Genomic DNA, 13,525 nt, shown 5'->3' on the forward strand with positions numbered 1-13,525 from the left:
AGCCTCACTGGCCTCTTGGCACTACCACAATATTAAATAAAATATAATAATAATAAATAATAATAATAATATAAAATGCAAGAATAAATTAACACAGGACATAGGCTATCAAAGGCAAATAAAAATGGGTTTATTTTACAGGACTCATTTGGAAAACAATAATTGCTAACTGCTAAAACTGAAATTTTGTTTGTTTTGCATTTTAGAAGCTGCCAGTGACCCCCTCTATACTGAGGGGAATGGAAGAAATTCCACTGAGAGCCCTGAACTGATAAGTACAGAGAGTAAGGAAGATATGAGGACACAGGTGAACAAAGATCAGACTGCACTAGAGATGGATTACATCCTTGTTACTGCTGAAGAAAATGGATCTGTGAAGAAGGATATCCTTGAAACAAAGGAAAGTGATTTTGCATTTCAAGAAGCTAATGTGGCTGAACAAACAGAGTCTCATGAAGCCTTTTCACCAGGCTCCTCAGATACATTTCAGTCAATCTCCATAATAAATGAAAGTAAAGACCAATCTTTTTTGACTACTGAATGGGGTTCTTTTCATTTAGCAGAGAAAAGTCCTTCTGTTTTGCCTCAAAGACTGGGTGATGAAAAGAGATCCCCTGAAAGCCCTGCGCAAGACCACAGTTGGACAGTGCTGGGCAAAAATGAAGCCAGTGATAGATCACCTGAAGAAATTTCAAGCAGGACAGAAACAATGGACTCAGGGTCTGGACATTCTGTCAAAGAACTGGAAGCAGTTTTAGACCAGGAGTTGATCCATGACAAACAATCTGGAGTTCAGCTAAAAAAAACCCCTCACAAATCATTTGAACAAGAGAAATATTCTCCCTTAGACAGTCTGACGAGGGAGGACAAAAATTCAAGCATCGTAAGGACAGATGCTCTTTTATTGCAGGTTGTTGGCGGTCATGGTATATGGGAAGTGCATTCACAGCAGCATCCTGGAGATTGCATGGCAACTGAACAAGAAATGGAGGAGGAAACAGAGTTTCTCAACAGTGAACGAGAACTAAATCGAGTTTCAGGGTAAGGAAATGCCCACACAGTCTGTTTTTGAGAATCTTCTAGGAAACTGTAGTCAGTGTTATTTAAATAGATGAGGATCCTGCAAAGGTGACAACATTCAAAAATGAAGTATTAGTTGTACTTACAGGATTTCTCTCTCTCCTTTTGTAACAAACAGAGCCTAGGTTAGTGATAGCCCAAAGTGGGTCCATTTAAAATTGTTTCATAATTTTGAAGGAGATTATAGGAACCACAGGGATAATCTTTCCATCACAGGCATAATTCCAACCCCAGTTTACACCACGCAGCTTTTAGCGACAAAAATCGGGACTGTCCCTATAAAATCGGGACATCTGGTCACTTTATGTTAGGGTCCCCTTCCTACTCCACCATTTTAAAACAATAGACCTATAACTAAACCTGATCGTCACTTTGTTTTTCAAAGTAATGATCCTCGGAAGTGAGAGGGAAGCTTCTTTTTGGGAATCAAATAAAAGGATTTAATTGGCTTGTTCTTGCTTCGCCCCTTTACAGCTGCAGTTTGGTGGCTTTTTTTTTTTTTTTAAATGGGGAAGTTGTTCATGTGAAATGCAAGATACTGCCCTTGGGAAGAATATTTCTTATTGCATACCAGCATTGGGACTTAATTGGAAACAGAGTGCTTGATGACATTTAGAACTTCCATTACCCCGCTATAATTGGTTCACATGTTGTTTTAGGCTTCCTGAAAGTTTCACTAACAAGCAGCAGTATTGACAGTCAGCCTGTTTTCAAGAAGCAGTGCATGCATTACTGCGGCAGCGTACACTGATAATTGCATGTACTGACAGCATATAATATACCAAACAACTACAGTTTGCTGGCCCAAAACAAATCACATTTGAATAAGATTAATGCTGTACTCGGTAAAAAGAACAGGAGTACTTGTGGCACCTTAGAGACTAACAAATTTATTTGAGCATAAGCTTTCATGGGCTACAGCCCCCTTCATCAGATGCATAGTTTGGAACATATAATAAGAAGATATATATACATACAGAGAACATGAAAAGGTGGAAGTTGCCATACCAACCCTAAAAAGAAAAGGAGTACTTGTGGCACCTTAGAGACTAACCAATTTATTTGAGCATAAGCTTTCGTGAGCTACAGCTCACTTCATCGGATGCATACTGTGGAAAGTACAGAAGATCTTTTTATACACACAAAGCATGAAAAAATACCTCCCCCCACCCACTCTCCTGCTGGTAATAGCTTATCTAAAGTGATCACTCTCCTTACAATGTGTATGATAATCAAGGGGGGGGGGGAGAGAAAACCTGGATTTGTGCTGGAAATGGCCCAACAGTATGCATCCGATGAAGTGAGCTGTAGCTCACGAAAGCTTATGCTCAAATAAATTGGTTAGTCTCTAAGGTGCCACAAGTACTCCTTTTCTTTTTAGGGTTGGTATGGCAACTTCCACCTTTTCATGTTCTCTGTATGTATATATATCTTCTTATTATATGTTCCAAACTATGCATCTGATGAAGGGGGCTGTAGCCCATGAAAGCTTATGCTCAAATAAATTTGTTAGTCTCTAAGGTGCCACAAGTACGCCTGTTCTTTTTGCGGATACAGTCTAACATGGCTGCTACTCTGAAACCTGTTGTTGTATTCAGTGTTTTTGTAGCCTTGTTGATCCCAAGCTATTGGAGAGACAAGCCTTGTATATAGCTCTGACACCACTCTGAGAATGGTTCGCAGACCCAAAGAAGAGCTCGGTGTAAGCTCAAAAGCTTGTCTATCTCACCAACAGAAGTTGGTCCAATCAAAGGTATAATCTCACCCACCTCATCTGTGTAAGATTAATGTTGGCAATCTCAGAACCTCAATAGTTCCCTCACTGATTTTTACCCCCAGACAGGTTAAAGAAACCTCCGTCTCCTGTTCTGTTTCAATCCACACATGGTTAAAAAAAACCTTCTGTAGAATACTTCAGCTATTTGGTATTTTTTATCTCAGATAAACATTGGTTTCATTCTAAGTGTAGGCCCTGATCCTGCAAACATTTGACTTCAATGGCACTACTTGCATGCTGAAAGTTAAGCACCTGCATAAATGTTTGGCAAGATTGGCGTTTGGCGCCTTAGTTTTTTGAAGAACAAACATTGTTTGTTGCTGTACAAAACCATCAAGGAAGAAGACATTGTCCCTATCTCAAATTATTTATAGTCTATAGATGGACAGCACAAGAATGCATTGAGGATGATGGTAGCTTAACTGACGTTGGTTAGCATTTATTGCCATAGAGGAAGAAGCAAATCTTCAGAAGAGGTTTGAAGGCAGAGAGGGTCGGTGCTTATAATTTCTGTACAGTAAAAAAGTAAAGCAATGGAAACTCTGTCCCAGTGCTTGACCTTGAGACTTTCATAACAGATGGCCAAATGGGACAACAAATTGGAAGGGTTACTTAAGAAAGGTGTGGGTTTGTTAGTCTCACAGGCGTAAGTCAGCTGTAGGCTCTTTAGCCTCCCACTAAAAGCATTTTATATTAAAAGCTGCCAGATGCTGGCCCTGCTTAAGTCACCCTGATTAATTACATGGAGACAGCATCCCAGGCTTCTCGCATGCCATGCCTGCACGACTCAGTGGTGTTAATGTCTTCACACAGGAAGTGAGAATAATTCTAAATATCAATTTTTCACTGCTATTTTTATGTCACCACTGTGGATCTGAGAAAAGTTTTGAAGAAGCAAACACTAAATAGCTAACTTTTTGGTGAGATTCCTCAAAATATGGGGGCTGATTCTGGTCTTACACAGACACTAGAAAAATGAGTCCCTGTAGGTCTGAATTTGTCAAAGTGCTCAGCACCCGCTGTTGGAACCCAATTTTCAGAAGGGCTCAGTCCTGTTTAGGAGCCCGGGGGGGGGGGGGGGCACATTTCCAAAGGAATGCAGCATGTTGGATGCTGAGCTCGTTTGTAAGTTTAGCCCAATTGTGGATTCTGAGCATTTGAAAAATCTGGCCCTCTGTTACAGCAACTAGTGGTAGCAATGGGGTAAGTGCTAATAGGGGCAAGGCTCAGGCTTTTCAGAGCATGTTTATGTGGCACAGGGTGTGTCTAGACTGCAATCAAAGGGTGGGATTGTAGGTTGAACTGACATACTTGAGTTAGCTTTAATCTAGTTAGCTTGGGTCCTGGAGCAGTGAAGTTGTAGCACCATGTGCTTTAGTGTGGGTTGTACTAGCCTGTCTGGATCCCGGGGTAATTACTCACAGGGTGAGCCAATGCTGAAGCTCATGCTGCAGTGGCTTCGCTATTCTGGGACCCGAGCTAGCTGTATTAGCTCAGGTATGTCGGCTCAAGCTGCAGTCACACTTAGGCCTGGTCTACACTGGGGGCGGGGGGATCGATCTAAGATACGCAACTTCAGCTACGAGAATAGCTCCCCCGTCAGCTCCGCTTGTGCCTCTCACCCTGGTGGAGATCCAGAGTTGACAGCAGAGCAATCGGGGATCGATTTATCGCGTCTACACTAGACACGATAAATCGATCCCTGATAGATCGATCACTACTCGCTGGTCTGGCGGGTAGTGTAGACGTGGCCTTAGGGATTGCAGTCTAGCTAGACATACCCACAGCCATAGATGCTGGAACTAGGGTTCCTGCCGCACTGCCTGATGAAGTGGTTTCTATCATATAGAGGGTTTACAGTTTGGTTCAATGGCTCTCAGCACCCCCACTATACAAATTGTTCCAGCACCCCTGCCCCCGGTGGTAAAACTACCTGAGCTCTGTCTACAATAGCAGCTTACACCTATACTGATGCTCGCTCTTCAAATCATCAAATTTTTGGCTATCATCAAATTTTTCTAGTGTGGCCACACCCTATTATATGGGTCTACTCTCCCCCTCGGGCTTTGCAGTGACAGCTAAATACCAGGTGCCTGTCCCACAGCTCCAGGTATTTCTGCTCTCTGTATTAATGTTGGGGCCCAAAGAAGTAAAGGAAAGTGAGCCAGTTAGGCTGCTGCTGTATTAGAAACACACATAAATATAATTTGCCAAATGGAAAGGGACAAAACTCATATGGGAACAATTATTTATAGTCATTTTGTTAAGCCTGTTGTATAAATCGAGCAATCAGCAACTTGGGAACTACTCTGATTTGGTGTGTGTAATTAGGGACTCTTTTACATGCATTTTGGTGACATATTAAAAAAGAAAAAATATTTCTTTAATTTGCTCTAGCATTAAATCCCTCTGGGGCCTGCTCCTTTGTCTGAAATAAATATCCTGTTTCGTGGATAAAGTTTAAAGCAGCAGCGGAACACAAATTTCTCAACCCAATGACTGGCTGGTTAGCACCAGATACTGCCACGAGAACATCCATGTACCCATGTACAGGAACAACCTATTGATATTCTCTTTTTGGTCAATTGCTGAATCAGGGCCTTGAATTGGTAGAATGAGGGAGGGAGAAGATGCCGGTTACATAATTGTCTGCCCTCCCCCAGTAACTGTCTGACAGTTCAGCTATGAAAATTCAATGGAATCAGTTTGACTGTTTTGTTGGGGAAGAAATTAAGAATGAGAGACCATAAATAAAAACAATTCATGAAAACTTGGATAGAGAGGGGGATAAAAACTTGAAGTCCCCCTTCCTTGAATCAGTCACTGTCCTGTCCTTTCCTTATGGCAGATCAACAAATTCGTTGGCAAGAGTTGATACAGGGGTTCAAGCAGGTTGCAAGAGGGTTTTAGGAGGCCATGAAGGTCCTCTCCTCCTGCCTTGCCTTGAGACACCCACAACAGTATCAGAAAATCAAAATCAATAAGAAATGTAATAACCCAGGGCTGATTGACATCATTCACAGAATCTTTTTAAAAATTTATTTCTGGCATTAAAATATGTAAGAAAGACCATAAAGCAATGTCAATAAGAGCTGAATGCTAGAAATAATAAGTCCTGGCATTTATTTGGCCTCATGTAAAATGCAAAAATATCTGATAGCATATTATTAATGTCACTCTCATTGGAAAGAAAATAGCTTTTTGTATGGCTTTTCTTACATGAACAGCCAAGAATGACTAATTTAGAAAGAAAAAATTCATGGAGTACTATACAGGTCTAGGATGTCTAGAATAACATCTTTCTCTGCTAGCGCTGATGTGATGCCAACAGTAAAATTTCCTGAGTCTGAAGGTCATTTTTTTGTGGCAGAGTAACTCATCTTACATAACTATATGAAACTGGATAGTACCACAGTAATTAAGGTCCGGGGCACAATAGATGGTGGTATTAGCTTACATATAATCACTCTTTTCTGTGCATGTTCGAAGTAATGTTTATAAAATATGTCATTTTTAGAAAGGCTGTAAAGTATTGTTGGAAGTAATATTCCTGCCTCCTCTCTATGTTTTGGGGTTGGGACTTCCCCTCCCGCTTCTCCTCTGGAGGCAGCAGCAGTCATTTGAAGAGGCTCTGTAGGCTGGTGCTGAGAGAAAAATCGATTTTCCAGTTTGGTGGCTAAGCTGAAAAATTAAAAAACAATTTTTGAAAAAAACCTGTTCATTTTGAACTGAAACTGAAAAAAAAAGTTTTCTTGCCAAAAAAAACCCAAAAACAAAAAATTATTTTGGATCAAACAAAACATTTTCTTTGAACAAAACAAATTTTTTTCCCATTTTTTGTTTTATTTTGTTATGTTTTCCGGTGTTTATTACTCTTTGAAAAACACATCTAGCTAAATTGCAAAACAAAAAAAGTCAAAATGTTTCATTTAAAAAATGTCAAAACAAAACGTTTCACCTTTTTCTATTTTTTTTTTTCATTTTTTATCTGGATGAAACTATGTGCCTAATTTGATTTACATTTTCCAGTAAATTTACTGTTCAACCAAAAAAATTTGCCCAGCTCTACTGTAAATTTACTGTTCAACCAAAAAAACTGTAAATTTACTGTTCAACCAAAAAAATTTGCCCAGCTCTACATCATCCCAGGTATGTTTGTTTGCATGTATGGTAGATGGTGGTGGTGGGAAATTATAAGAGTATTTCTCAAGGAAAGAGGTTTCATCTCACAAACACTGGAATTATAGGTACTGGAACAACATATAGAAGCATGGACACGCTCCCAGTGATACCCTGCACCTTTTTGTCCCAGCCGGTGGACTTATGCCTTCACATTGTCTCTGTTCCCCTTCATGTTTTTGTGTCATAAACCCCTTGCAACTGCCTCCTCCCCTTACCACGTCAGGATAGTTGAGGATTAGAAGTAGATTTAAGAATAAGAACCCAGTGAGTAAAAGAATTTATGCTGCTCAAAGGTCAGGATAGATGTGGACCTCAAGAGGGCTGTCCGGTGGAATGGAAGAGGTGTAGCAAAAAAGCTAAAGGATGGGGATGATGCCAAAAACCCCAAAACAAACAAACCAAAAAGGCTGAGGCAGAATGGAAGGGTGAAGGGGGAGGAGATGTAGGGGTAGGAATAAAAGCCTGGTTCAGTCAGGCACTGGGGAACACGTAGAATTGAGTAAGAGGTGAGGAAGCTAGAATGGCTGCTGGAGAGGCAGGCAGATAGGAAGATGAATTGTGAGAGGAGGAAAAGAGGAGTAGAATGCGCTGGAGAAGGGATCATGAACACCAGGACGGGGCTGTTTGAGGAGTCAGGACTGGTGAGAGCAGTAATAGAATCAGGTGTATATTGGAAGGGGAGCTGGACAGAAGGGGAGCTGGGCAAAATAATAGATTTTTTTTAGTTCTTTAGAAATTCTGAAAAAGAAAGAGATGTCCCATCTCTGCTGTGTCAGCACAATCTGGGCCCAACAGAGAATCTGGCCCATTATGTTTATTGAGCAAAAAAATATTTTTTTAAATTTGTTGTAATCATAAACAGCTGGATTCTTCAGTATTCTGCATGGTAGTCCTCTGCCTCTGTGCTGCTTTATAGGCCAGCCTCTCCCTAGAGAGATCTCAAAGGCATCATCTTTAAATGAGGAGAAGTGGACAGGACTTTATTCACTCCTACCACAACTGTTCCTTAACTGGTCAGTGTCACTCTGCAACAATGCCGGGCACTCTGGGGACTCAGCTTATTGCTTTAGTATACTTCCAGTCCCTGCTGAACTGCAGGATTAGAGACTTGAACTGAGAATTGAACCCAGGTCTGACAAATGGTAGAGCACATTATTACTACTGGCATTGTTGTTCATTATTATTTAAACAGCACGATAGGTGTGCCTGGTGCTTTACAAGTACTAAATCTGGCAAGGTCCTAGCCCCTTGTACCTTACCATATTACTTGCCATTAGGACTTGTCATAAGAACTGGTCAGGAATCGTTCTCTGAAAAATGCCAATTCAGCAAAACACAAAGTGCGCATGGGAAAGGGTCAGTTTTGACAAATTCCTGTGTTTTTACTATTTTTTACTATGGATATTTTTTTCCTAAGTGCCCAGTATGACATGAGATTAAAATTTCAGACACATTGGAAGTCTGCTAGCAAAACCAAACCCAAACCAAACCAAACCAATACAAAATCCAACAACCCCAACAACAATCATAAAGGAACGTGATTTTCAGAATTGTTACACTGGCCTCAGCACCACGAATCACATTTCTGCAGCAACATCCTCTTTGAGAGGGAGCGTGTTTTATCTCTCTTTAAACGCTCAGTAGTTGTCTTTTTTCTTGCAATCTGGCCCAAAGGGGAGTTTCACAAGCCAACTGAAGTTAATACAGCTTCAGGAGCTGCTGACTTCCAGTGTCCCCCCTCTCTCCAGGACTGTGAGGGAAAAAATCCAGAAAAGCCGAGTCCACTCCCCTCTCTTTCTCCTTCTCTGTAATGCTGGAAGCACAAGGAGACCATGCCCCCAATGGGGCTTTCACAGAACCAGGCTCACCAGGCTCCAGGGAAAGAACCTTTCCTGCAGGCTCCCCACCTCCTGTATTCTCAGAGGAGAGCGTAGAGCCTTGAGTAAAGCCTGAAATATTGCTTTATTGAGCACACCCTGCTCCATACGATGGTTTTAATAATATTCACATTTTCATAACTAAACCATTAAACTGAAACAAGTCATCTAAAGCATGCTTGATTATGTATGTTTATATAACCACAAGAGGCAAACAGAAATGAGAGCTGGGATGAGCTGAATCCATATGAACTTTTGTCTCATCTCTCACTGCGAGCTTTCCTCAGGCTCTTGAAATGAAACAGCAAGCAGCTTTTCACAACTGACAGCTGACCCTCCATGTAAAAGTGTGGGGATACTGTGACAGAGCTCCACAGGACCATTAAAAAAATATTTCCCACAGATGAAGCTCCAGTCAGCTCTCTCTCATTCACCCAACCAGAGTGGCTGTGATTTCTGGTACATACAGCAGGCTACCCGAAGGCAGGTGATCATCCTTATTTAGAAGTACCACTAGTCATGTGACCAGAAAATGGTGGAGAATCTGTATTGCTAGTAAACTGCTACAGGAAGAGGGATGCTGAAGTGCAGCAATAAAGCATCTGTATTATTTTCCCTCTAAAAAAAACTCTCCTCAAGTCTTTAGAAGGTAAGCATCTCTTTGCATTACGAGAATGATATGCAAAGTGTTTTTCTGGTTAACGGTTCTGTTGTTGCAGTTCATTCAGAGAAAAAAGAAAGGATGAGAGGAATGTTTGTCAGCAGGATGCAAAGCATCTAGTTCCTCATTACTGAAAATCAGGCAGCTGTATTTTAATTATGTTGCAACTCTTTATGAGAGGAGCTTACATCCAATCGATGGACTTGTTTTGTCAGGGAGCAGACGCGGTATTTATAATTAGGGAACAAAACTTCGGTGTACAATCAATCACCTAACACTTCTGATTATTTTCAGTTCATTTGCATAGCTTTCAGGGCGGGGAGGGGGGTCGGGGGAGTGGAGAAGAGAAAACCGAGGCATTGTCATTGTGTTTTTAAACGACTGCTTAACTACTGGCATAGCAAGAATTTGAGATAGCACTAACAGTGCAGTACTTGACAGTTTATTGTTTTTGGTCCTTTGCTATCAACTGAAGCATATGACATTTCCCGCCCCCCACCCTTGCAAAACCCTTTTCAATTATGTAGTATAAAGAGTCCTGTAACCTTGTGAGAGAGAGCAAGATCTTGCTCTCTCTCTCTGTCTCTCAATGTTACAAGAATTAAGGTAAAGGTTAAGAATGTCAACTGACATGAGTGCTGAAGAACTAATGCAAAAGTTGCTTTGTACAGGAATTAGTTTCATTCCTTTTTCGGGTCAGGAGCTTACCGGTTTCATTAGCTCATTTGCATTTTTAATCTGTGAAGAGAGAATGAAAATTATCCTTGTGGAGGAATTTTTGTGAACAAATACTTTTCTAGTCCAGAGAAATGACAGTGGTGCGGAACAACTTGGAGTATATATAGAATATCTAACTACGAAGTACTTAAAACAGCTTGGGGAAGAAATGTGTCGTGTTGATAGTACCATTTTGAGTAAATGAGGGGTTACGATGTGGACTCATTTATACCTCTTAAGAAGCAGAGCTGTGCTAGGGGAGGGGGAGGAGGCGCACAGCAGTGCCAGGAGGCATCATGCCTTCCTTAGTCATACTGCCTCCTGGGGGAGCACATTGGGCTGTGAAAAGAAAAGTACCACACATCAAGCCAGAACGGCCATCCAGCCACATGTCGGGAGGAGCTCTTCCCTCACCCTGTCCAGACACATCCTTTTGAGGCCACTAATGTTTCCCATAATACTAGCTACCTTTACTCATTTCTTCAGACCACATTCTCCTGTCCAGCCATCCAGAGTGTGCTTTCTCCCTACATGGGAACACTGAGGATAAAAAAGTCCTTTGCATCCTCTCCATGACTGGCCTGGCCCTAATTTAGCATTGGGTGTTCCAGTGTACCATGGCAGAGCTGCAGAAAGTCCATATAGTTCCATCTATTTACAGTGTTAGCCAGTGGTTACTGTTAGTCCATCTCCAACCTAATAACAGGAGTTCATTGTAGTTTTGCAGCATGCCCTTAACATCTAGCTCTTACAGCAGAGACAAACTGGAAAAAGATGACAGATAAGAGCTGGAAAAAGCAATGACAGTGCAGAGCAAATACATTTTAAGAGCCTGTGATAATATTGGCACTCTTATCTGAGCAGCCACTCTACTAAAGAAGAGTCACTGTTTATGTCAAATCCATGTGTTCAGATAAATGTGTGGGCTTAAAAAAATCAGTAAGATACGGGTCCTAGGTGGTAAAGAAAGCAATTCTGTCAGCACAAGTAAATATGGTTCCTATTATTTATATCACAGTAGTACCCAAAGGTCCCAGGAATGGGGTCCTATTGTATTAGATGCTGTGCAAACACATAGAAAGACATGGTCGTGCAATGTGATGCAAAAATAAACAAGAAGAGCAAGCAGAGGAGAATGAGAGTGACACTAATAATGTCATGTGGTTGAACCAACTGTTCTCTCTTTTGAATATTGAAAAAGATGGCTTAGTTGTTAATGGACTTTATGACAGCACATTAACTGATTAAAATATTGTTACACAAATTTAGTGCTGCAAAAGATTGATAACTCTGGAACTGAGGCCTTTTATTTATGGGATAAGTGCCAATTGGACAGCAAGAGAGCAAGCTTCCCTATTTCATCTCACCAATACAGGGCTTGATCGCTCATAGAGGATGAAAGGTGTTTGCCTACAGCAGGAAAATATTATAGGCAGCAAAATGTATAGAAATGCTCTTTGTGCGAGTGACTGCAGGCTAGTATGGATCAAACATTTGCCAGCTTACCTAAAGCAGCAGGACCTATAGCCAACCCCGCACCAAAGTGCACCAAACTTTGATCTACAAGGATAAACTCCTGATGAAACAGGGGAGCTCAGTGTCTAGTCTATCCCAGGCCTCTGTGCTTTCTGCCCAATATTCTGATGGTGCTTTTTCCGATGTGGAAACCTGCCCAGTAGGATGTGGATTGACTCAATCAACTCTCATTTCACAATAGACATCAAATAGCTATCGCATATGCTAATGACTTTCATACAGTGCTGATGTGGAACAGATTCAAACCAAATATCTAGAGGCAAAAGGCACATTTACTTTTTAATAGTAAAACAAATTCTTCAGTATTTGTTCCCAGTGAAAGAGGAAGTTAGTTCTTAGTGTTAGAAATTTTAGTGCTTTTAGTTCTGAAATAGAAGCATTAAGTATTACATGGTGAAATTCCCTTCAAGAAGAGTCAGCTGTCAACTCCCCATGCCACATTGTCCTTTCTGGAGGATCACATGAGATGTGTTACTTATGGAAATAACATTCCTGCTCCAGAAGAGCCAATGAGATGGCAGTGAAATGTCATTCCCAGATATATCAACTCCTGGAGGGGAAGCATCTCAACATATATTCAGTACAGGAGATAAAGTTGGAGAGAACTCTGGGGCACAATTAGTGAGCATTATATTGCACACTCATCTGCAAAGATAGCACAAGTGGTTGAGTGGAGTACATGGAGACAGTATAGCTCCCCAACCAGCTGCCGTGAGAGTCATTGTGAGGTTCATGGTAAAACACCTGGCTGTAGGTACATGGTATTGTACTGGGTATGCCACAGACTCAGCAGGTGTTTCAAACAGGAGACTCTTTATGCTGTAGCACATGATGTGATACACTATTATATGTCTGACAGGAAAGAAGTCTTTATTAAGAATGGCAGAAAGGAAAGGGTGCAAGCACAGTAGGTGCACACACATTGTTTTTGGTTATGAAATAAATAAAGCCATGAAACTCCTAGTTAAAGTGCCACGGGGCAATCCAACCAGTTGGGAATAAGGCTATAGAGCATACTCTCCAGGATGCCCATTTAAGACCTGATTGAGGAAAGCCACCCTGTTCAGGAAAGCACTTAAGTATATGTTGAACTTTTACTAAATGGGACCTAGCATGTGCTGAAGCTTTCCTGAATTGTGGACTTAAACCCATCTTCCCTTGTAAAGTCTTTGTATCATATTCAATCCTGGTGTAACTCCATTGATGTCAGTGGAGTTGCACTCTCTTACACCAGGACTGACCTTGATCCTTAAGGTTCTGTGATCTCACAGACATGATGTTTTACCTTCCACACCCTATATCTGATGCCCTTCACATCACTAATGCTCTTTCTGGGGCCATTCTGCATTGTGCCCTTGCTGGATATTGTATCAGTAGCCCAGCATGCTCTCCTCAAGGGTCTCTCCTATAGGGATGATACTGGATTATGAGCCCTTTGCCAACTCCTCTCCTTGGGTTTGCCACATCTAGTGTCTCCTGCATGCTACATCTCCTACTGGCTCTATTTCCGACCTTTCAATTTCCCCCCCCTCTTCTCCTGGGGCTGGAAACTGCCCCAACTAGGACCCCATAATATGGGATCCTGTCCCTTTAAGGCTATGCATCCTGATCTGGTCATTGTCATTTTAAGCACAGCTGAGGCCCCTCCAGCATGGGCCTGTGGCATGGTTTATTCATGCTTATCTTCCGTGAGGT

The 13,525-nt window shown here is 41.4% G+C and overlaps 1 protein-coding gene across 1 annotated transcript in view; it reads left to right on the forward strand.

The window, feature by feature from the left end:
• The window catches only part of PRUNE2 (prune homolog 2 with BCH domain), a 173,998-nt gene that overhangs the window by 113,706 nt on the left and 46,767 nt on the right, over nucleotides 1-13,525 (forward strand). The window contains exon 9 of the mRNA XM_074953222.1: nucleotides 207-1,041. Within this exon, the coding sequence (XP_074809323.1) occupies nucleotides 207-1,041 (835 nt within the window). The remainder of the gene's footprint in view (nucleotides 1-206; nucleotides 1,042-13,525) is intronic.

Source organism: Natator depressus, chromosome 5 (assembly GCF_965152275.1).
Source record: "Natator depressus isolate rNatDep1 chromosome 5, rNatDep2.hap1, whole genome shotgun sequence".
NCBI lineage: Eukaryota > Metazoa > Chordata > Testudines > Cheloniidae > Natator > Natator depressus.